Raw genomic sequence first — 22339 nt, 5'->3', positions numbered from 1 at the left:
TTCAATTGACATACGTTTTTTTTACTCTAAATATACCACATGTGCTCTAAAATAGCATGTGGCAAGATAGTTAATTGATTTCACTTGATGGAGCAGTTCGATGTAGAAACGTTTCCAAAACTGTCTTTAACTAAGCGTTAATATTTAATGAAGGGTGGAGGGGAAAGGGGGGGGGGGGCGGTCATTTTGTTAACATGAGTAGGTTAATCATTTGTCCTTTGTAAGGTTGAATTGGAGGCGTGTGCTGTCGCAGTGGGAGCGCGCAGAGGAAGGGAGGGCAATCTTGTCCGGACGCTAATAAGACCCAATGGCTGGTGCAAGGTGGCCAGGAGCTCTGAAACGCGACAGAAGACGGTGGACGAAGAAGAGAAGAAGAAAGAAATCTCAGGGGAGACATTTCTGGATGGACAAAGAGGATGAGAGCGCCACGGGAGCGTCCATAGGAATTACAGGGAGCCGTGGAGCTTTTGCTGTGCGTCAGTTTGTGTGTCTCGTCTCGTCTAAGGAACTGCGTGGAGACAGATTAGCGGTAAGTGACTAGAAACCCAAGAAAAAAAACACCTGCGCCTCGACTGGTAACTGCGATGTGAAGATGACTTTCAGTTCACAAAAGGCGTAAACGCTGGACATAGATGTTGGAATCTTTGGAGAGAAATCTTAGAGACGTAGTGTGTCCCGTAGTTTAAGTTCAGAAACTTTAAAGTTCAGATTTCGGTCAATCACATTATTCATTAGGCTGTAACCCTACTTTTAGTCATCAAAGCATTGCAAAGGGTCAAACCAACAGATTGGTACTATAAAACGTATGTTGTATCATGAGTGAACACAGAAAGAAGAAGTTCCTCCATATCCCAACAAATAATATTTTTTTTGTTATGTTTTTTTAATCATCAGCTCTCATACCACATATGATTTGGAATGGACCGAGATGTCACCCTCATTCACATGCTACTACACACCTGGAACTGGGGTACCACTTTAGGCACGGCGAGCCACTGAGTCCTGCCCCATCCCTCCCCAATGACGCAGTCCTGGTGGGCCCGCCTGGCACATCTCGGCCTGCTTGCTTTGTGGACCTGCATGTGGCTGGTCCAGGGATGCGGACCGGGTCCTGGCTACGGCATCCGCTCCAGGGCCAGGAAACTCACAGCCATGCACTACAAGCAGTTTTTCCCCAACTTCTCAGAAAACAACCTCGGTGCCAGCGGCAGAGCGGAAGGCAAGATCACACGCGCCTCTGAGCGCTTCAATGAGCTGGTGTGCAACTACAACCCTGACATTGTCTTCAAGGATGAGGAGAACACCAACGCAGACCGCTTCATGACCAAGGTGAGGCCAGTGTGTTGTGTGTGTCCAGTTCAATCATGGCAAGTTTTAAGGACGTTGTAGAATAGAATGATACCGTGGATCACTTGTTTTCACTATCCCCAGTGATACCAGGTAACAGTGCAGAGAGTAGCCTGAAAAGGATGCGCTCTCTGGTGTCTCTGGAACCTTTTCAAGCCATACCCTTTGCTGGAAATTTGATTAACTACATTCACATGAAGGGACATCAGTTTACAGCTCATACCATGCTACCCAGCATGGCACGTTCAAATCAAATCGTATCACCTCATTCATTGTTTGCAGTACCTTCCCTTACCAGGCTCTTAACGCTCAAACAACTCTTTCACATAGAGTGTGTAAGTTTTAACTAAACTTCCCCTTCCTTTTCTTAAGATAAGACGATCAGGATGTAATTCAACACTACCTCTTAAGAGACTGCCTTTCCCTTCAGGAACACTTCCTTTTTTATCTTTAACCAAAGTCTTTGTTATTGGAAATCAAACTATTCCTATGACGGGTTCTGGGTGGCACTTAAACTATAACTCCTGAATGTTTACTGGTGATAGGTATCCACATTCATGTCTAGAAAAGACAATCGATCGCACAGAGGATTTAAGACCTGGATGCTTTTTGACTTTTTGAATCCCACACGGCTGAAATTGACCACCGGGTGTCTTGACACTCGGATGTCGCCCTGCTTTGGATGCTGCAGATTGTCTGTGATTGTTTGGGATACAAATCTGTGTTCCTTCCCCTCCTCGAGTGATTGTATGTGATAGAAATCTGCGGCCGTATATGTGTGCCCAGTTTGAGTGTGTGTATGTGTGCATGTGCCCTTCTTTTACCCAGATGTGAAAGACTCTCTTTGTGCGTCATTTGGAGACTCGTAGGGGTCGCCTATACAAAATTCCCGCCTGCTGAAGTAATGGCACCGTCGGTAAAGCGACTATTGTAGTTCTGACAATGAAACGCCTCTCTTCAATGGCATTGCGAGAAAAAATGTAACCAGTTTGTTTTCTCTCCTTCTCGCTTTCTCACTCTTGCTGTCACATTCCCAAGTCCATGCCCATACATTCTTGCCCTCTGCTCTCTCTCTCTCTTTACTCCCAACCTCGGCCCTCCGCTACACTGCTTTCTTCTCACTCTGCTTTTTCTCCCTCCATCTCTCACACTCTCATCGCTTTTTTTAAAGTTTTTTTTTTTTACCAACCCTCATTTTATACTCTGTAGCAAGAAGCGCTTTATTTTGTCAACCGCAATCTCAAGAGAATTAACTGTCCAGATAATGAAATGGATTGACTCGTTTGATGACGATGTCATTTTCAGTGCCCACGACAATGCTGACACAGTCTGTCACAACATGGACCACGTTGGTGTGAAGAGTCACTGTACACATTTCTGATCTTCTAATTTCTGATCAAATGTCTCGGGGGGGGGGGGGGGGAGGGGAGGAACTGGAAAACTGTCTGGAAAAGACAGAGAATGGCCTTGATTATTCTGTCACCTTGTCGAAAAGGCCAAGGAATGTGCAACACTGGCTACAGTAGCTTTGTTCTTGTACTCTGATTTTTGGAGCAAGGTTGAGATGGCCTTTAACAGAGAAGAGGAGGAATTGTGTGATCATTTTTCCTCTGTGTTTCTCTGAACTCCGTCTGTGCACTGAGGTGTATAGTCGGCTTTCATGCTGTCATACTACTTGTACACTAAGGCTGTGCCTTCCGCTTTGTTAATACATTATTAGGACAGTAGCTCTGTCTGTTGGGGCTTGGCTTGGGAACTGGAGGGTTGCCAATTTAAGTACGGCATGTGTTGCTGGTAGCTGCAGAGGAGTCAGATTGGTAACTGGCACTCCTGATGTGCCCTTGAGCAAAGCACCAAACACTCAAACTGCTTCCATAGCGCTGCGTATCAACTTAACACTGCTCCTAATACTAAGATTTGTTAAATGCAAAAGTTAAATTTCACTGTGTGCTCTTCTATGTACAATGTGACAATGCATGTTTCTTTTTTCGACTGTCCCGGTACACAGCACATGCTGCAGACAGAATGACTAAAAATAGTCTAAAACTACTGTCTTTGAAATAAACATTTCCCTCTTGCTATAACATTCAAAGCATTTTAAAAGGCAAAATAGAAAGGGATTATAATTTTAAAAAAACATAACATTGCTATGCAGGAAGGTGTTATTAGTTACACCAGTTTGTTGTTGAAAATGATTATGAGTGGATCTATCTATCTCTATCTCTAGCTCTCTCTCTCTCTCTTTTTCCCAACAAAAAATAATACATAATTTAATAATCAAGAACTAAGTATGTTATATAATGTATATCGGCTGCCTACTAGATTAAATAAATCCCTGAATGATTCATCCTGTCATAATGAATCTGGGTATTTTAATAACTATTGAACCAGTTATCGGAACCCAATCTTATTTTTTCTTGACAATAATGTCACACTAGACTCTGACTCATATTTGATTCTTTTTGACTGGTGTAGAACTACTACTAAAGAACTATGGCTAAGATATTTACAAATGGACAATGATTGTCAATGCTCGTGGTCGACAAACTATGTTATGAAGACAATTTCTAAATGACCTCAAAGGCATCGTTGGCATTTCTGTACAGCAATTTCCTGTTACTTATTGTCCAACATATGTGTCAAAACAATATATCTGTGATGAGCGGATGTTGGCTGATCAGCTAATTATGTTTTAAACTGAACAACTTACCACTGTGTCATTCTGTTTCCAGCGCTGTAAGGACTGTTTGAACAGGTTGGCGATTGCAGTGATGAACCAGTGGCCGGGGGTACACTTGCGCGTGACAGAGGCCTGGGATGAGGACGGCCACCACCCTCCCGGCTCTCTGCACTATGAAGGTCGGGCCGTGGATATAACCACTGACGATAAAGAAACAGAGAAGTACGGCCTTCTAGCCCAGCTGGCTGTGGAGGCTGGCTTTGACTGGGTCCACTATGAGTCCAAATATCACATCCACTGCTCAGTGAAGGCTGGTAAGTTTTTTTTTAACGATGGAGCTTTCATACAAGACCATGTTGGTAACTGTGTCAAATTACATCAATTCTCTGGATGGTGTCAGGACATTAAAACAAAAAACCAAACACAATCTGAGTTTAGTCATTATGGCTTTTTTTATGCTGATTTTCCTGCAGATCACTCTGTTGCGGTGGAAAAAGGTGGCTGTTTCCCAGGCTGGGCCCGGGTGACTGTTGCTGGAGGGGTGCAGAAGAGCCTGTCATCCCTGGCCGCCGGCGACAGGGTCATGGCCCTGTCTGGGACAGGCGAAGTCGTGTTAAGCCAAGTACTCTTGTTTCTGCACCAGGACCAAGAAAGTTGGTCTGATTTTCTTTCCCTGGAGACAGAAGATGGCCATCGATTGGCCCTTACTCCTCATCATTTGGTCTTTTTAGCCTCACATTGCACACTCGACAGTCGTGAGTATCAGGCCCAGTTTGCTAGCAGAGCCAAAACTGGAGACTGCGTTCTCATCCATACAGCCGAGGCTCAAGTGCGTCCATCTCGAATCATCTCCGTTTCAGAAGAAGAGAGTATGGGAGTGTATGCTCCCTTAACAGAAGCTGGATCTGTGTTTGTTGAAGGAGTGCTGGCATCCAGCTATGCTCTGGTGGATGACCACAGACTTGCACACTGGGCATTTGGACCTGTGCGACTCCTTTCCTCATTCAACCAGCTACTTTGGGGGGAGACGAGAAAAGAACAGCAGACCACAGACAGTGAAACGGGTTGCACCAAAACTCATTGTAGCACTTTGGCCGCAAAGGACAGAGCAGATGTGTGTGTGAATAATGGCACTCTGAACCAGGAAGACTACCTGAGTGAACCTCTGAGGATGGAAATGAAAGAGAAGCAGACATCAGATGTGCATTGGTATGCGAGATTACTGTACAGTTTGGGATGTATCTTTTTAGACTCAAACGCATTTCATCCTTAAAAGCCTAAAACTATACACACTATGTCAGTGTATATAGCTTTGATGTATTTACCCTAACACTTCCTGTTATTACTTTAATAAATTAAAAGCACTTGAATGGCTTGCTTGCTTTTTTCACCAATGTCTGCATTATAATGATTTACATGCTAATACGTAAGTGATGTTTTATAGGAGATTGGGTTGGATGAGACAATTTATCTGAGCAGGTTCATGTAAAAAGAAGTAATTTCAAAATGACTGGAGTCTATTTGTATGTCATGTTATTTCTTTTAATTATTTCAGTCATATATAACACATCCTATTTGTGTGAAATACACACAAATATGAAGTGTGTGTATATATAATGTTAATGGGATAGAAATGAATTTTCCTACAATAGAATCTTTATTTTTGTACTTTATGAATCATAATATATAAATGTTTCATTTTAATATAATAATTCCACTTCATGTATTGTATGTCCTCACATGTTGTAACACAAATTAAAATGTAATTTTAATAAGCAACACTCTGCTTTTTCTTCAGCTCTTGAGGAAATTGAGTCAGTGAAGCTGATTTGTCTTTAGCTTGTTTAGAAAGTGTGAAACAGCTGAGACGTGTGCAGAAAGAGGCTTTCTGGGGTCATAGTTGTGTATTATGTATGTTACAGTGTTCAAGGGCTCTGTGGAAATCTATTCCCGCAGCGGACTGGTTAATGAAAAGCCCAGACGTACTTAATATTCCCCACACTGTGCCACCACCTTGTCGACATCACAGACTTTATCACATAGCTACTTCAAGGGAGAGATCAGGTGTCTTATAATCTTAAGGGAGACCGATTTATTATTATCGATCTGTTGGTGGCAAAGTACAATTATTTCTATTTTGTTGCATTAAGTCTACCATTCTGCACACATGTATTTTGTTCCATTTTCCCTGTTACAACATTTATATTTATATTATTCTGTCACATGCTCATGAGAGGTAGTACGACGTTGTATGACCCCTTGTGGAGAAACGGAGATTCAGCCTCTTTATTTTATGTTATTTCTTAAATGCCCTTGTATAATACCTACTCTAGATCTGTAATTCAACAATTTGTAATACTTGTAGTTTATTGACAATATAGCAAATATTTGACTTGATAACTCAACACAACAGAAAACAGAAAATATGTTCAGAGAACAAACTGTATCCTGTAGAAGTAGCCTACATTATTTTTTCTCAGTTATCTGTAAAGTATATAACTGTAATAATAATAATCATACTGAGAATTTAAATCGTATTCTCTACTTTAGGTTTACGTTCTGTTGTAAACATCTGCGGAGGTATTCTAGGGGATTATCCTTGAGAAACAGGAGGCAGATGGGAAGGCACAGGCCCTGCTGTCTGGCCAATAGGAAAAGCCCTTTGTCCTAATACCATCCTCTATTTACATCCATTGGCCAATCAGTCACTGTCTTCCACCTTGTCTCAGCCCCCCAAAATCTAATCCAATCTTGCTAAAGCTGAATGGGGAGTTAACTAATCCTGTCAGGGGGACTCGTAATAACCTATTTTCAAAATGAAAACCTGTACACAGGGAGGCACACATTTCCTGACTAAAATATATGTTAGTTTTTAAAATACAGATCAGTGGCAGCAGGCATAAATAATGATTACACAAGTTTTATTTGTTAACAACATTTAGAGACATGAAAGAGAAAGATGCACCAGTGGAGATTTTGTATGGGTTTGTATTGAATGTTAAAATATTTGAGTGCTATATATTGTTTTGTCAAACATTATGAATAACCTTTCTCACATCACCACACCTGAACTGATGGACAAAAGAGCGTATGACTCCATCCGTGATTAAACCCCAGACCTTACCTGGCAATTTACTTTTTATTGGCTTATTTTAACACCTCAGAGACTACTTATTTATTGTCTAATACAATGAACAATTATTAAAAGTGTAGGACTTAATACAAAACCACTTTTATTCTTTGAAGTCAAAAAGCCTTTAAAAGCATGTTTTTTTTCATTTGGTTCCTTTTGGTACTGCTGGGTTAATCTAAATGATTGTGGTGTGTATATCAGCATGTTTCTTAAGTTTCAGCTTCAAGTCACATTTGGAAGGCAATTATTTATTTAGTGGCATGGAGCTTCAGAAAGCTAAATTACTTTCATCCTGTTCAACAAATTCTTGATTTTTGTTCTCTCATCAGCGAGTGTGAGCCATGAGGTCTCCTGACGCCTCTGCATATTTGCATTAATAGAGCTGTTTCACAGTGCAGGGTCAGCTGCAGATCACCCTTGAGCAGGAAGTTCACTGCTTACATGGAAGATAATGTATAGTCAGGCAGTCTTGTGTGATCATCTTTACATTTGAGATATTTAGCAGATGCTGTTCTCTTCAGTTAAGTGTTGAGTTGTATAAGCTATAACATGATAGTTTTTGCTCTTTGGCATGACAGGAGATACACAGCTGATGTACCTGTTACCTTCTCACAATGGGACTGACTGTTATCCAACCTAATTTTGTGCAAGTTCATAGGATCAATCCAATGACATCCCAGTTTTATCTTGTATTTTTGTTCACAGAGTGGCCTAGAAGGATAGCATGGGAAGGTTAGTGTTTTAATTTAAAGAAAAAACATTTCTAAAAAAAAAGGAAAGAAAAAAAGCTTTAAAATCATCCATTTGACAAGACCTTTGACCCTTATCTGCTTAACAATTGATTGTTATCAACATGCCAACACTCAGTAACTAAAAAAACTAACATTTCGGAGTGAGAACAACTTTCTTGAACCCATCCTTCCTGAGTCCGGCATGTCATGACTTTCTCACAGTGATAAGGCCACATAATGATACAGAAGGCCCCTCTCATTACCACCCACCATAGTATCTGCATTATGCTCAATGTATCTACAGTATGCCCGTGCATTGTGATTTCTTCTTATATTATACAAGATTTGAACATGTACTACATGAACAAATACTTATCGGCCATTTAAATAGAAAGGTCTGACACTGAATTGTTTCATGTGAATTGATTCTTATGATAAGGGCAGTAAAGTGTTGAGCATATTGTCAAAATGTCTGACCCAAAGGAGTAATATATGAGTACATAATGTATATCAATATATTTAATTTTGAATATGCATTCTTATGTGGCTTGATACTAAATTTTAAGTGCATGGTAGCCTAATGACATATACATGGGTAAAAAGATAATGTGGTCAAACAACGTCAAGGTTCAGAATAACAGGCAGGTGTTCTGGTTCATGAAGGTAATTATTGGTGAACCTGCTGAAAACTTGGTCGCAATTTATTTCAGATCATGGCAGTTGTGTGTAATTAGTCTACTCTTCCCAATCTACTCTCTGTCACTCCAGCCAAAAATGCAACCCATCGCAGTATCGTATCAGCCGGAGAGTACAGTAGAGGCAGAATAAGTCATTAGAAACCTCGAGGAATTGCTCAGACGTTTGTTATGTTGGTTACAATTCATTTATTATAAGAAAACAGGAGCTAAATATAACTAAATTAAATTGCGGCAGATCAATTAAAAAAACAATGCATTCATCTATGGGTATGTCAAAGTCGATTTGGCGCTACAACAATCTAATGAAAAAATGGCTTCCCTGGATCCAAAAATTGAATGACCTAATATCTAATATACACCATATTTCAGTGGTCCGCGCTCAGATTAAAATCATGTGTCGTGTGCAAAATGGTCCCCGTCGCACAACGTCGAACATCGCCACACTGAAGCTGTGACACGTTTCAATGGTGTCTCCTAATAAAACTACATTTGTGATCGTTGTTTTGCATAAATACATTTTTGACGTAGTTGTTATTAGCCAGCATTGCTATCAGCAGATAGCCACTTGGCGGAACAGCCGTGTGCAGACGCAACGCAGTTTAGCGATGCTAGTGACCCATACAAGGGGGACCCATGCAAAGTTGAGCTGCACATTTAGGTAGATTAATATTTCGCACTGGACTGAAACTAAAAGAAAAACTACATTTACTGTCGTGTCAACAAAGTTTGGGGTCGTAATTTTTGGATGCACTGTTTCGTGCAAACTTGAAGTCGCTTTTAACGACCTCGCGAGCGAGATTCCAGAACAGAGCGGAGGCTAACGGTTGTTAGCCTACAAGCTAAACACACAAGCAAGGAGACGGATAGCGGGGTAGTTTTTAGGATTCGCAGCATGGAGCCGGAGAGCCTTTGCCGGGACCGGTTGAAGACATGTTTCGGTGCCTCCTAGTCACCCAACAGTAAACGACCACTCGACACAAAGCTCAAGCTGCTGGTTAGCTAGCTAACCATAGCATCATCCACCTAGTTAATACGCTAGCTCGCATCACCGCGCAGCCTTCCGCCGAGGTGCACTTCCCCCACTCTCCCTCCAGCCGGCTCGCCGCAGCGATAGTCCGGTACATAAAATGAAGCGAGCGTCAGCGTTTTGGGAAGCTGTGTGGCTGTTTGGCTTGTGCTGATGTACGAGGAGACGATATTGTTTTTTTGAGGTGAGCAGTTTTTCTTATTGTGTATTTGAACTTCTTGCAGCAGACATAGCTAAAGACACAGCAGGGCTGACCTTAGACCGGGTAGTGTAGCGCTGCTATCGTTTAGCTAATGTTAGCTGCGACCAGATGGGGGCGTCTACTTGCTGGAGAACTCGCTATGTTACCTGCGGGCTAACTTTTGGTTGAAATGTGCTTCACGTCGGCTGTGTCCACGGCATGGGTCACATAGTAGTCGGTTGACGTTTTAAATGTACACGTGCCTGCGTACGAGAGTGGGTGTATTTCTCGCAGTTTAGCCTCTCCGGGACACTTTGTTGCTACGTCACCATTGGTAGTTGTAAGCTTTTCCGTTTCAGTCTGTCGCCGGTGACACGGACATGGCTATTTGCTGGACCAAATCAACCCTTTGAAGTCGGTGTTTACATTGAGGAATAGTGCTTAGCTTTGCAATTAATAAACTCTTAACACATCCTTCGCTTCCACCTTGACACTGAAACGAACGGCCCCTGTTATTGATGGACGTTGTTTGATAAGAACCGAACGTTCATCGTGAAAGTTACACTTTAAACTCGGCTAGCAGGATGTTAAGACGATAACTTAACGTTCGTCATGTCATCACTTTTGCTCTGAACAACTTCATGTGAGAGACAAAGCCTGTTTAGTATCCTGATTAATTGCGACCAGTTGGTGTTATAAGACTTAAATTTGACGTCAAGTTTGTTGTCGAGAAGAGAGTTTGCGTTTACAATGTTGCTGCCACCGCAGACGTTTCTCACGAGGAGGATTTATTTCACGTTGACGCGTATTTTGTCCATCAGCTCGTGGTGTTCAGCCGCCAATGTCGTTTTAACGGAGTGCCACACATTGTGTATGTTAGGGCAGGAGTGCCGCTATGAGGCATTTTATTTGACGAGTTTGGACTTCAATGCAAAGTGCAACTTACTGGACAAGCGTTCAAAACACTCCAAAATAAAATGGATTGTGCATATGCGCTGTAATCGGGTTAATGTTATAATGAATTACACTATGAGCTTCATTTTTATTCACTACATTGTGCTATTGTGGGTTTAAAAACAACAGTGCGCTCGTTCTCGGACTGGGATGTCTTCTTTCAACTGCTTTCAGTGAGAATAAATAGGAAACGTTTCGAAATGTGTGTTTTGATATCGACAGCTCATAGGATGAGTGTGATGTGTTTTGTTTTTGTAACTGACGAAACTCTGCGAGACACTCAGCTATAATTCAACGTATTGTTCTTTGAGCCCATTAGATCAAATCATGGCCCTACAGCATTGTTTTCTCAGTCTTTTGTTTTCTCACATTTTGGAGATGCACGATGGCATTAACACACATGATATTAGACCACAAGTCAAATATAACACGCGAAATCAATGTCGATCGGCTCCCTTTGTATGTGTTGCTTGTACATAAATGGCCTTTCCCCGTTGAAACGCATGCAATTGCTTCCTGCTATTAGTTGTGTTGATAAAATAGACGGCAGGTCCTTCGTTGTTTGTTTTTCAGTAACGTTATTTGGGTTAATGGCGTAAATCTCACAGCGGAACTATGATGCTTGCGACAAAGGTTCTGCACGAAATAAGCTCTGCTGCAACAGGAAGTTCAACACACGGAAGTTGTGTTTTCTTTGTGTATCCCGATTTATGGTTGTTTTATTTGGGAAAACACCATTTTAGTTTCATCATTTTGTGCTTGTTCGCGCAGCTGTTTCACCGATTTGGATTATGCATTACTTGGTAAACGATAACTTGAATTGTAAGAGTGGTTTCCGACTGATCTGTCTCTTTTAACCCTCGCGCTATTTTCATGAGTTTGCGAGGAAGCTCGATTGCATTAGTGCTAACGTTAGTGAGATTAACACAGGGAAATCATCTAAAGTGAGCACATACGATCCGTGTTTAATTGGTTGCGTTGTTTGTTTTAAGTCTTCGTGTAAAAGGTGTTTTGGTTGAATAGGAAGGCTGGTGTGGAGTTTTGGGACTTACTATTAATTAATTGTCAAACTTATGTTGGCTAATAAAAATCATATTTGTAAGTGGGGAACCAAGATACTATTTAGCTGTTGTTGTTTTTTGTGGAAATTATTTATTATCATCTCTATTCCGATTCTTTCTATTCTGTGATAACAGACTTGAGTTAATGGCACAGCTATAGTGCTATAGTTATCAGACATAATGCCCACACATTGGCACCCTTGAATAGTTTTATTAAACTATTCTTCTTCTGATAAAGATTAACAACTTGATTTTACTTTTGTTTTGAAATTGCAGATCTCTGTCAAGGAGGTCAAAATCAGTACGGGGAATGGACGAGCAGAAATCAAACTGCGAAGAAAATGACTCTGAACCAACAGGTAATGTGTTTTTTAAAAATATTTCCCGATGTCGCTACATCATCCGGTATCCATATGCTCAATTCGTTAGGAAGATGAGATAAGATGAATCATATTATAATGTGCCTTCGCTCTGAAAGAGAAATACACATGATTTTTTTCTTCAATTTTTTTATTGATTAATTAATAGTTGATGGAAATCCATTTTTTTTAAAGGTGATGAAAGCACACACATTAATAGGGGGTTGGTAAACAACATTTATTCCCATTATATAAATTGACGTTTCCTTTGTCTTTTCCATTTTCTAGCTGATGACAATGCCCCATCAAAGCAGCTTGTCCCCTCTGAGGAGTCCAAAGCCCTTCTTGCTGCTGAGGACGTGTCTGGTGCTACTGCAGCCTCCTCCAGCACACCTATGTAAGTTATTTATTCTGATTAAAAAATGTTATGTTGCACATTGTTGTGGTCTATGTCCCAAGAAGGGGGTCATTGTTCACAACACCAAAAATAGAATCTCTACTCGTGTGTTAAACAATCACGTTTGTGACTGTACAGAGAGAGTGCTCAAGCCTGTACGCTCTGTAACTGTGTGGAGAGGAGCCTGCATGGACAGCGGGAACTGAGACACTTTGGGCCATTTTCTGAGCGTCCAACCCTCAAGCCATCAGCTTCCCCACTGCCACAGCCCGGGAATGATGACCTGTCTTCCATTGGATTTTCCGACTCCCCCTGCCTGACGTCACTCTTCGACAACTCAGGTTAAATTCAAAACATTAGGACATTCTATTTAATGTATGTACAATCAATTAAGTATGTAATAGTTTCCATTGATTATAAATGCAGAACACATATTTATAATTGATGTTTTGTTAAGAATTTACCTGATGTGCTTTTTTATTTATAAAAAAAACAGGGGGTTGTGCGGTTCATCACTGGTGTGCGGTGTGGTCAGAGGGAGTAAAGCGGATGGAGAATGAGGAGCTGGAGAACGTGGATAAGGCCGTTATCTCAGGGACACAGCGGGTAAGTGCTCCATCCATAGACTTGAATAAGATGGTATCAAGTGAGAATATAGGTTTTAACAGGTTTCTTTCACAAAATCTTACTGGTTGCCATTGGTTTGTTCCAGCTTTGCGAATACTGCAAAAGGCTGGGCGCAACCATTCGATGCCATGCTGAGGGCTGCACGCGGTTCTACCACTTCCCCTGCTCAGCAGCCAGTGGATCCTTCCAGTCCATGAAGCAGTTGGTTCTCCTCTGTCCAGAGCACATAGACAAGGCAGAGGAGTTGGGTAAGAGAACCAAATATCTTTGTCAAAGTTGTGATATCATAATTTAAGGCATGCACACAGCAAAGCTTTGTTTATATTCATGCAAGTCTAAACCGCCTCCGCAGATGGCGCACAAGCTACAAGCACACACAAAGGCGTTTATGCTCAGCGCGTTGTTCATTTAATTATTCTCAGAAACTTCAGCGCGGGGTAAGGACAAAATGTAATGTAAAGAATCAAAAAGTCAATGAGTGTAACCGGCGAAATGGCAGAAACTGGCAAAATGGCAGAAACCATCCTCCACAGTACAGAGGAGGAATTGGAATTAATGTGACCTCATATTTATGAACTATAAAAGTATGGACAATTACACGTATCATATGTTACATGCTTTATAAAAAAACAAAGGTTGACTATCCTGTAAACAATTCGATTTGGCTGGCAAATTGATATACTTAAATGAAGACGTTTAAGACCTCCAGTTTCGAAAACATTTAAAAAAACAAACAAATTGGCCTTATTTGTATAATTCCCACATGCAAACAGTGTTTTTTTCAGTGAACTATTTTTGACAGTCACGTCTGAAAAGCTCCGAATGTGTGGGCATCCAAGTTACAAAAATTCAGAGGTGCAAAAGCAAATGTTGCGAGTGCTTTGTGTCCAACTTGATGATTGCGTCATTTGCCGGCGCAAAGCTTGAAAGTTTGAAAAAAGCAATCATCAGTAATTGTCTCTTTTAAAAAGATTGAATGTTTTTGACATAAAAATGAAAATGCTTACGTTGCTTAACAAAACATCAGGTGGCTACCCCCTTCCTTGTATTTTTTTCCTTCTGCTTTTAAACAGAACTAAATCCGAAGAGAAAAAAAGTTAATGGTGCCAATATCTGTTCATTCACCCTGTAATGTTTTATTTTACTTTTTTACAGCAGGTGAGGAGTCTTGGTGTGCAGTGTGTGACTCAGCGGGGGAGCTCACGGACTTGCTTTTCTGTACGGGTTGTGGCCAACATTATCATGCGGCCTGTCTTGAGATTGGTGCCACGCCTATCCAAAGGGCAGGATGGCAGTGCCCAGAGTGTAAAGTGTGTCAGACTTGCAGGTAAATCAAACTGTAGAGAATCAGATACTATAATTTGCTGCACTATAGTAGTGAATCAGATGTATTCCCTGAATGTTTTGCACTATACTAAAAAAAAAAGTCAAGACATTTGTCCTACTTTACTTGAGCTTTATTTTCCATTTTTAAGACTAGTTTCTTTACTAATTTTCTTAGACAACCAGGAGAAGACTCCAAAATGTTGGTATGCGATGCCTGTGATAAGGGCTACCACACCTTCTGTCTCCAGCCAGCCATGGATTCTCTTCCCTCTGACACATGGAAATGCAGAGTAAGTTACATGTGTCTTTTACTTGGGTACAAAGAGATGCCCATACCTAAGAAACCTACTGTAAAAGCAAGCTGATAAAGTTTGTATGGACCAGGCTATTTGAAAGAGAGCTTGTCTTCATGTGATTTCTTTTTTTGTGTGGATCATATGGTTTATATTTTACACCCATTTGTATTTTGTCAGAGGTGTCGTGTATGTACGGAGTGTGGTGTCCGTGGACTGGTACTGCCAGGTTCGGCCCAGTGGTTTGACAACTACGCCGTGTGTGAGGGCTGCCAGCGTCAACGCAGCTCCGTGTGTGGTGTGTGCAGCAAAGCTGCCGACCCATCTGTCACACTGCTGTGCTGCAGCATGTGCCACAGGTTTGTTTTATGCAGAAGTGAAATTGTGTTTATTAATGGCAGCCATCATGTGTGGGGTTGTCACTCATATTATCATTAAATACTTTGTTGATCATCTTTTCATTGTCTTAGGTGGGTGCACAGTGAGTGTGCTTTACTGGGAGAGCATTCAGAAACCAAGTGCATTTGCCGGCTTTGCAAGGAGGATGAGCAGCAGCCTGTCACTCAACCAAACACAGCAGAGATACAAACTAGAGAGGCGTCCGAGGAGACTGAAGGGATTGTGAATTTGGTGGAGACGACAATCCAAACGGACGTAGACATGGTGACAGAAGAGCACAAAGACTTATCAGAGGTGACACCAGGACAGAAGGATTCACCAGAGATGGTTCAGGCTCAAGCCATAACTGATAAAGAGGCACCCATGGGCTTGGGTAAGTCGTGAGTCGCACACAACATAAGACAAAGCTTACGAGACGTGCCAGTCATCAGTTTTATTGGACTAGTAAAATAATGCAACTTTTTTATGTTGACTGCACTGTGACCAGTAAGATTACCCACTTATTTCTCTTATTATTTCTAAATGTAGCACTTGAAGTAGATCAGCATATTCGATGAAGTATATGCATTGCATGATTCGGGCAATCTTTGGGTTGTATACACATAGTTAAATGCACCTATTGTGACTTGCATTTGATCGAGTACCGGTTAAGTAAATGTAGTGTATTTATTGTCTGAAATGGGCTGCTGAAAGTTCACTACTTTTTGGTTTTAGGGGTGGAGTCTGCAGTTGTTGAGACAACAGATGGGGAGAAAATCAAGGAGGACGAGCTGCAGGTAGCAACAGAGGGATTGACTTCTGAGGCAACTGTTGTTCCACTTGAGTCCACAGGTAAACTGAGAACACACTGCACACATATTTGAAAATGAACACAATTTACGTTTTTGTTTGATGGTTTGCCGATAATGATAGATTTCTAAAAGTGTAAATAAATTTACACTAATAACCATGCATTCCTTAATCTCAAATGTAGAATGTGCAACAAAAGAACAAGGGGCCTCCTGTCTTCCTGCTAATGAGAGAGCAGAAGAGGAAGCCAGCCAGGTGTCTCAAGTCGCCTGTTCCCAGGACCCCACAGCAGAGACACCGTGTGACAACCTTAGAGTAGAACCAACACCATTGTCACATCAGGGCCCTGAAAGTATGGAGGTGGAGAATGAGAAACAGGAAGTCACTCCCTCAGTGGAACAAGAAGTATCACCAGAGTTATTAAACAATGGTTCTGATGGCACAGAACAATTCAGTAAGGATCCACCAAAGTTACCAGCTTCTCCGGAGCATTTGCTCATGGATAATCTTCAGGAGAGAAGTCCATGCCAGGACCCTCAGTCACCCTCTTCTTTATCAGTAGACACACAAGAGGTTCTCTCTTCTATGGAAATAGGTGAGAGGTTACTACCTCACTCTGAGGATGATGATGATGAAGAAGAGTATGATGAGCATATGAGAGAAGTAGGACTTCATGAGGACATAAAGCAGGAACTGCAGGAGCAAGAGGTTAAGAGGGAAATGCTGCTGGACGACATGTCATATATGAGCCACGGAGATGAGAGCAGCAGTGGCTTTTTGGGCTCTCCAGGAGAACACGATCCTCAGCTCTCCATGGAGTTTGGCCTTCTACCCACTAGCCACACAGATAATCTGCTCACTGAGACTGATGACTCGCTTCCCTTCGAACCATTCAGAAGCGACAGAGAGAAGGTGAAACGCAGAGGATCCCCAGGCCGCTCACGGGTCAAACAGGTGAGGTCAACTTTTACAAGTTCTGTTTTATTGAGTGATTTTTGCTTTTTCCTCTTGTTTTTAAGATTGAATTGTTACATTTACACAACACGACTTAACATTAAAATGTTTTTCCCTTGCTTTTAGGGGCGGAGCAATAGTTTTCCTGGGAAGCGTAGACCTCGAGGAGGTGGCGGGGGGAGAGGGCGTGGTGGGAGGTCACGTCTCAAAGCCATGGCCTCCTGCATTGATGCTTTCTTGGTGAGCTCCATTCGGAATGGAATTCAAATGTTTTTATATATCCTGTCACTTTCATTTGCATTATGTCGTACCTCTTTTCATTACTTCTTGTCATTCAATGACACATGTTGGCAGTATGTTTGCAACTATTTATTCCCTCGTTCACAGCTAAGCATGGCCACAGACACTGGAGTAAATAAGGAGGAAGAAGATGAGGAAGATGACACCATGCAGAACACAGTGGTCCTTTTTTCTAACACTGATAAATTTGTTCTGCTCCAGGTACAGCTCTTTTTTTCGTGACATTCTTTATTATTGTGGCACAATCATAGATGCCACTTTAAAATGAAAACCAAATCCTCTTTTTTTTAATTATTTCTGTCTTCTGTTTCAGGATATGTGTGTCGTGTGTGGCAGTTTTGGAAAGGGTGCCGAGGGGCAGTTATTGGCTTGTGCCCAGTGTGCCCAGTGTTACCATCCTTACTGTGTGAACAGCAAAGTAAGCACAACATTATCATTTATTTTTTAATTTCCCCATTACTATTTTCTTTATAGATGGATTAAACCTGTTGTCTTTGGTAGATCACCAAGACGATGCTCCGTAAGGGCTGGCGCTGTTTGGAATGTATTGTGTGCGAGATGTGTGGAAAGGCTTCGGACCCCTCTCGTCTGCTGCTGTGTGACGACTGTGACGTCAGCTATCACACCTATTGCTTGGACCCACCCCTGCACAATGTTCCCAAGGGTGGTTGGAAGTGCAAATGGTAAAAAAAGTAAACTCTTCGAGCACAATGCTTCATTCAGCCTTGTAGCTTCAAATGGGGTCAAATGGAAATGACTACATTTAAATTTGCATATTATGTAAAACACTCATACCTCAGCCCTGCATTAGCAACTCAGAGGCCCATCTCGCTGCCTCTTGCTTCTGTAGCAACAGAAAAACTGCTGCATCTTTTTTTTAAACGTCTTTTATATGAAGAAAAAAATAAGATCTTTCATGTTGGCTGTACATTTGTTACACAGTGCTTCACTACTTCTGTGCAGGTGTGTATGTTGTGTGCAGTGTGGTTCCAACTCCCCGGGTTTCCACTGTGAGTGGCAGAACAACTACACCCACTGTGGCCCCTGTGCAAGCCTCGTCACTTGTCCGGTATGCAGAGAGAACTTCATGGAGGAGGAGCTGCTGCTGCAGTGTCAGTACTGCGATCGGTGAGTGCTGCTCATTAGAACTGCACACCACACACAGAAACTGAGGTATTCATGAGACTGCAGCTAATGAAGACGAGGGGGAATGGATTATTTATGTATTTTTCATATCATGAATTATTCCATAACATCTTTGATTCGTGGTGTGATTTGTTATGAAAAGTATGTGTATATCAATGTATATCTGTGTGCCTGTGCAGATGGGTCCATGCCGTCTGTGAGAGTCTGTACACGGAGGATGAGGTGGAACAAGCTTCTGATGAGGGCTTTGCATGCACATCCTGCTCCGCATATGTTCCAAAACCTGTGGGTAAGTCCAAGAACGACTAAAACTGAAGACTCACAGTAGAATATGGTTTCAAAGATATACCCAGGATATTTTCATATTTACTAATTACATGATTTTCTTCTTCTTTCTCTACCTGACGTTTGCCTTTGTTTATGGTAGTCGAGTCAGCTATTATGGCTTCGATAAAGATCAAAGAGCCAGGTCAGTGGAATTATCTTGTTCATGTTTATTATCACGAGCCATGAAGCGTGGTCGTCACAAGTCACTCATTTTTAAAATGTCAATTTACAGAACCCCAGTTCTACCGGTTGGAGGGTGTGTGGCTGACGGAGTCAGGTATGTCCCTGCTTCGCAGCATCTCCATGTCTCCCCTGCACAAGAGGCGGCAGCGTCGCTCCCGTCTCGGCACTCTGTGCTGTGAAGGAGGTCCTGATGGAATGGATCTAAGGGAAGTTGAAGAAGGGGAGGATGGAAAAGGTTTGCACACTCCGCACATCACATGGTGTATTAACAATTTCACAGATGTGTTTCTCCTTTTTTTAATCCAAGACTTTTTCCAAATTCATTGTTCTCTTGTATATTTAGGTTGTGGGGAGCCCATGGAATGCGAATCCAAGATGGAGAACCCTGGGAGCCCTGACAGAGATGGTGGTGCAGAGGGAGGCACTGAAGGCATGGCTGACTGCGAGGGCCTCAAAGGAGAAACGGGGGAGATGGATGATAACAAAAAAAGAAAGCGGAAACCCTACAGGCCTGGTAAGCTACCCAGAATTTCACAAAACAACTTGTAACATCCGCAAAGATGTCTGAGCATTAACACCATATTTAAATATAAATTGTTAAAGGAATTGGAGGCTTCATGGTGCGACAAAGGAAGTGTCACACACGAATGAAGAAAGAATTCTTTGCGCAGTTGGCTGGAGAAACGACATTAGATGGACAGCCGATAGAGAGAACCATTGACGAAGGTTAGTGACAACAGACATGTGAATTTAATTTAATCAAATATTAAAAAATATTCATGAAATAATTCCAGAATTCAGAAAGTGAAAATGATTAATGTGGGTGCTTCACGTTAAAAAATTGTGATAGTTCCTTTATGCCAACATGAGCATCGTGTGAACAAAGGCAAAAAAAAATGCAAGGTCATCTAGAAGAAAGTTGACCCTGGCTTAACTGTCACTGCAATCCCATGTCATTCACCAAAACAACCCTCTTGCATTTTTTTTAACACAGCTTCTATTTTTTTGTGAATGTTGTACATTTGGAATACTGAATTGCATGCTTATATATGCATAGGACCTCACCCTGACACAGATAACATAATGGATCCTAAACCAGTGGAGGGCGAGGAACAGGCCAAGAAACGTCGGGGACGGAAGAAGAGCAAACTTGAGGACATGTTTCCATCTTATCTCCAGGTTTCAAGTCTCTCTATGCCCCATTCTTTACTCAGTTTTAAAACATATGGTATGAAGAGACATTATGTTTATGTCGGAAATGTTTGTGGCTTGCTGCAGGAGGCTTTCTTTGGCAAGACACTAATAGACTTGAGTAAGAAAGCTGGGATGATACCACCTGGGCAGAGGTCAGGCGCATGCCCGGTCCGACCTTCATTACCAGCACCGTCAGGGGTCAAAAGTACAGCCCCAGAGAGTAAGCACACTAACGTTACCCATGGCACACTAAAACTATGCAAATTAATTGTGACACTGAGTGTGGAAAAGATTAGTACCTTTGTGACCTTTTGTGCTTCTCTCACTAGCTGAGGATCGTGTGGCGAAAGAGAATTTTCCTCTCAAGCAAGAAGGGGGCGATGCCTTTCAGGCTCAGGGAGAAGGTGCAGGTAAGTGTCTGTTTGGTCGCTTTTTTCCTTCTTCATTGTTATGGTCTTAAGGTGATTGCAGGTTGGTTTTAAAATTATACATTTTTAGGAGTTTCTGCACCATCCTCATCGCTGAAGGACCAAGCGTCAACTGATCCACACGACTCCGATGCAGAAAAGCGTGAAGGTAGTGCCTTAACTTTGGTCTAAACTGTATGCAACATTAACTTAGGGAAGGTTTTAATACCTGATGTTAGCGTCATACCTTAAATGCCATTGTCCTTGCGTGACAGGTCTTCCGCAAGGGATGGAGAGTCAGGACTCTGAGCAGTTCTTCAGAAAGGTTCTGGGAGTGTCAGAAGGCTCCTCTTTGGGTAGTATGAAACCCATCTTGGAGGGCAGTAAGGGAGAACTCAATCGTAGCGCTCTGCCGCAGAGAGCTCTCCTCTCAGGTGTGTATGTGAGCATGTCTACATATTAAAACTTTCTATCAAGTTCAAAACTGTATTTATTGTATGATTTAGGACTAGTACAAGTAAGGTTTTGGTGAAGTTTGGCTAGAGATTGAAAACATGTTAAATCTTTACCAGGGTCTCTGCCCTCAGCTGGAATGATGGATGCTTTTCCTGGCCTCAATCAGTCACCATTCTTTGATATGCGGTAGGACCAATACTATATTTTGATTTTACAATAATTTGCAGTGTGCACAATCGCCACAACTCATGCTGTCTAGATCATAATGTAGAAGCATACACACACTTATTTTTTTTTAAAATCTTGACACATGCAAGCACTTTCTTTGATATGAAACAATAACATCTAATATGGGGTACAGGGACCGAGGAGGAGTGTTCAGTCCAGATGGGGGTGAGGAGAGCCCCTGGGCCACTCCCACTACCCCAGCAACCCCCTCCTCCCCACAAACCCCCACTGAGGGAGAGGGTGATGGGCTGTCCTACAACCAACGCAGTCTCCAACGCTGGGAGAAAGATGAGGAGCTGGCAGAACTTTCAACTATTTCCCCTGTGCTTTATGCCAATACCAACTTTCCCACTCTCAAAACGGACTACCCAGGTGAGTGTGGAAGAAATACTATCACAATATATGTACAACCTCTGATAACAATATAATGTATTGTATATTAATACTATAACAATAAGATCAAACAAACCTAGTACCTTTTTTAATGGAATGTTTTTTATAACTTTTAGATATTGAACAGCTATTACACATTTCTCCTTTTGACAGACTGGGCTAGTCGTTGTAAGCAAATCATGAAGGTCTGGAGAAAGGTGTCAGCGGCTGACAAGGTTCCATATCTGGTAGGTTCTCAGATTGTTTTATTTTGATTCTTATTAGCTCAACAATCGTTTCCTGCAGTTCTCTTGTAACACAGATTTCTAAAAGGTAGTCAATGATGCCTGGCTCTTGTTGTTTTGTGTTTGAATTGTCCCTTGTGGATTATGGTACTGTCACTGTTCAGAAAGCTTAAAGTCAAAAAATACCTACACAGAAATACAGGAAACTGTCTTTTTGGTAGTGCTTATTGGAACCCCAATGAGAAATTTGCCGTTAAGATTATCCTGATCGAACCTACATGTATTTATGATATTTCTGCACTTATATGAAAGAAATGGCTAATTCTAAACTAATATGTTTTGTTATGCAGAAGTATCTTACATTTAAAATGATTTCCTATGCTTTTTGTAGCAAAAGGCCAAAGATAACCGAGCAGCACAGAGGATCAACAAGGCGCAGAAGGTGATTCATAGCGACAGCATCTTTTTGCTGATTAATACCATTAGAATTGTCGTACAGATTGTTCATGCATTCTCTCTACTTTC

The 22339-nt window shown here is 41.7% G+C and overlaps 2 protein-coding genes across 8 annotated transcripts in view; both read left to right on the top strand.

The window, feature by feature from the left end:
* The first annotated feature begins 340 nt into the window (after positions 1 to 340).
* dhh (desert hedgehog signaling molecule) lies at positions 341 to 5598 on the top strand. Its single transcript, XM_068597004.1, has 4 exons — positions 341 to 529; positions 895 to 1329; positions 4080 to 4341; positions 4501 to 5598. The coding sequence occupies exons 2-4, from the start codon at positions 1021 to 1023 to the stop codon at positions 5298 to 5300; spliced, it is 1371 nt and encodes a 456-aa protein (XP_068453105.1). The 5' UTR covers positions 341 to 529; positions 895 to 1020; the 3' UTR covers positions 5301 to 5598.
* A 3608-nt stretch (positions 5599 to 9206) lies between these two features.
* The window catches only part of kmt2d (lysine (K)-specific methyltransferase 2D), a 28233-nt gene continuing 15100 nt past the window's right edge, over positions 9207 to 22339 (top strand). For 2 of the 7 annotated variants that reach the window (XM_068598232.1, XM_068598229.1), the window contains exons 1-31: positions 9207 to 9800; positions 12089 to 12171; positions 12460 to 12568; positions 12707 to 12909; positions 13065 to 13174; positions 13281 to 13443; positions 14351 to 14522; positions 14697 to 14811; positions 14995 to 15173; positions 15285 to 15586; positions 15928 to 16044; positions 16187 to 16956; positions 17083 to 17196; positions 17344 to 17457; positions 17570 to 17674; positions 17758 to 17939; positions 18220 to 18384; positions 18582 to 18691; positions 18830 to 18871; positions 18962 to 19147; positions 19256 to 19426; positions 19516 to 19638; positions 19970 to 20091; positions 20191 to 20326; positions 20436 to 20516; positions 20605 to 20682; positions 20789 to 20947; positions 21086 to 21155; positions 21331 to 21569; positions 21744 to 21817; positions 22206 to 22256. In XM_068598232.1, coding sequence (XP_068454333.1) covers positions 12123 to 12171; positions 12460 to 12568; positions 12707 to 12909; positions 13065 to 13174; positions 13281 to 13443; positions 14351 to 14522; positions 14697 to 14811; positions 14995 to 15173; positions 15285 to 15586; positions 15928 to 16044; positions 16187 to 16956; positions 17083 to 17196; positions 17344 to 17457; positions 17570 to 17674; positions 17758 to 17939; positions 18220 to 18384; positions 18582 to 18691; positions 18830 to 18871; positions 18962 to 19147; positions 19256 to 19426; positions 19516 to 19638; positions 19970 to 20091; positions 20191 to 20326; positions 20436 to 20516; positions 20605 to 20682; positions 20789 to 20947; positions 21086 to 21155; positions 21331 to 21569; positions 21744 to 21817; positions 22206 to 22256 — 4611 coding nt within the window. In that variant the 5' untranslated portion in view covers positions 9207 to 9800; positions 12089 to 12122. Of the gene's footprint in view, positions 9801 to 11454; positions 11555 to 12088; positions 12172 to 12459; positions 12569 to 12706; positions 12910 to 13064; positions 13175 to 13280; positions 13444 to 14350; positions 14523 to 14696; positions 14812 to 14994; positions 15174 to 15284; positions 15587 to 15927; positions 16045 to 16186; positions 16957 to 17082; positions 17197 to 17343; positions 17458 to 17569; positions 17675 to 17757; positions 17940 to 18219; positions 18385 to 18581; positions 18692 to 18829; positions 18872 to 18961; positions 19148 to 19255; positions 19427 to 19515; positions 19639 to 19969; positions 20092 to 20190; positions 20327 to 20435; positions 20517 to 20604; positions 20683 to 20788; positions 20948 to 21085; positions 21156 to 21330; positions 21570 to 21743; positions 21818 to 22205; positions 22257 to 22339 lie in introns of those variants that run through there. The other 5 variants (XM_068598235.1, XM_068598231.1, XM_068598234.1 and 2 more) reach the window with 5 other exon arrangements.

The sequence above is a fragment of the Clinocottus analis genome, unplaced genomic scaffold (assembly GCF_023055335.1).
Source record: "Clinocottus analis isolate CAN_PGR_092001 unplaced genomic scaffold, fCliAna1.0.p SCAF_4, whole genome shotgun sequence".
Taxonomy (NCBI): Eukaryota; Metazoa; Chordata; class Actinopteri; order Perciformes; family Cottidae; genus Clinocottus; species Clinocottus analis.
Note: the sequence above shows the minus strand (reverse complement) of the source record. Positions and strands in the feature narration are given on the sequence as shown.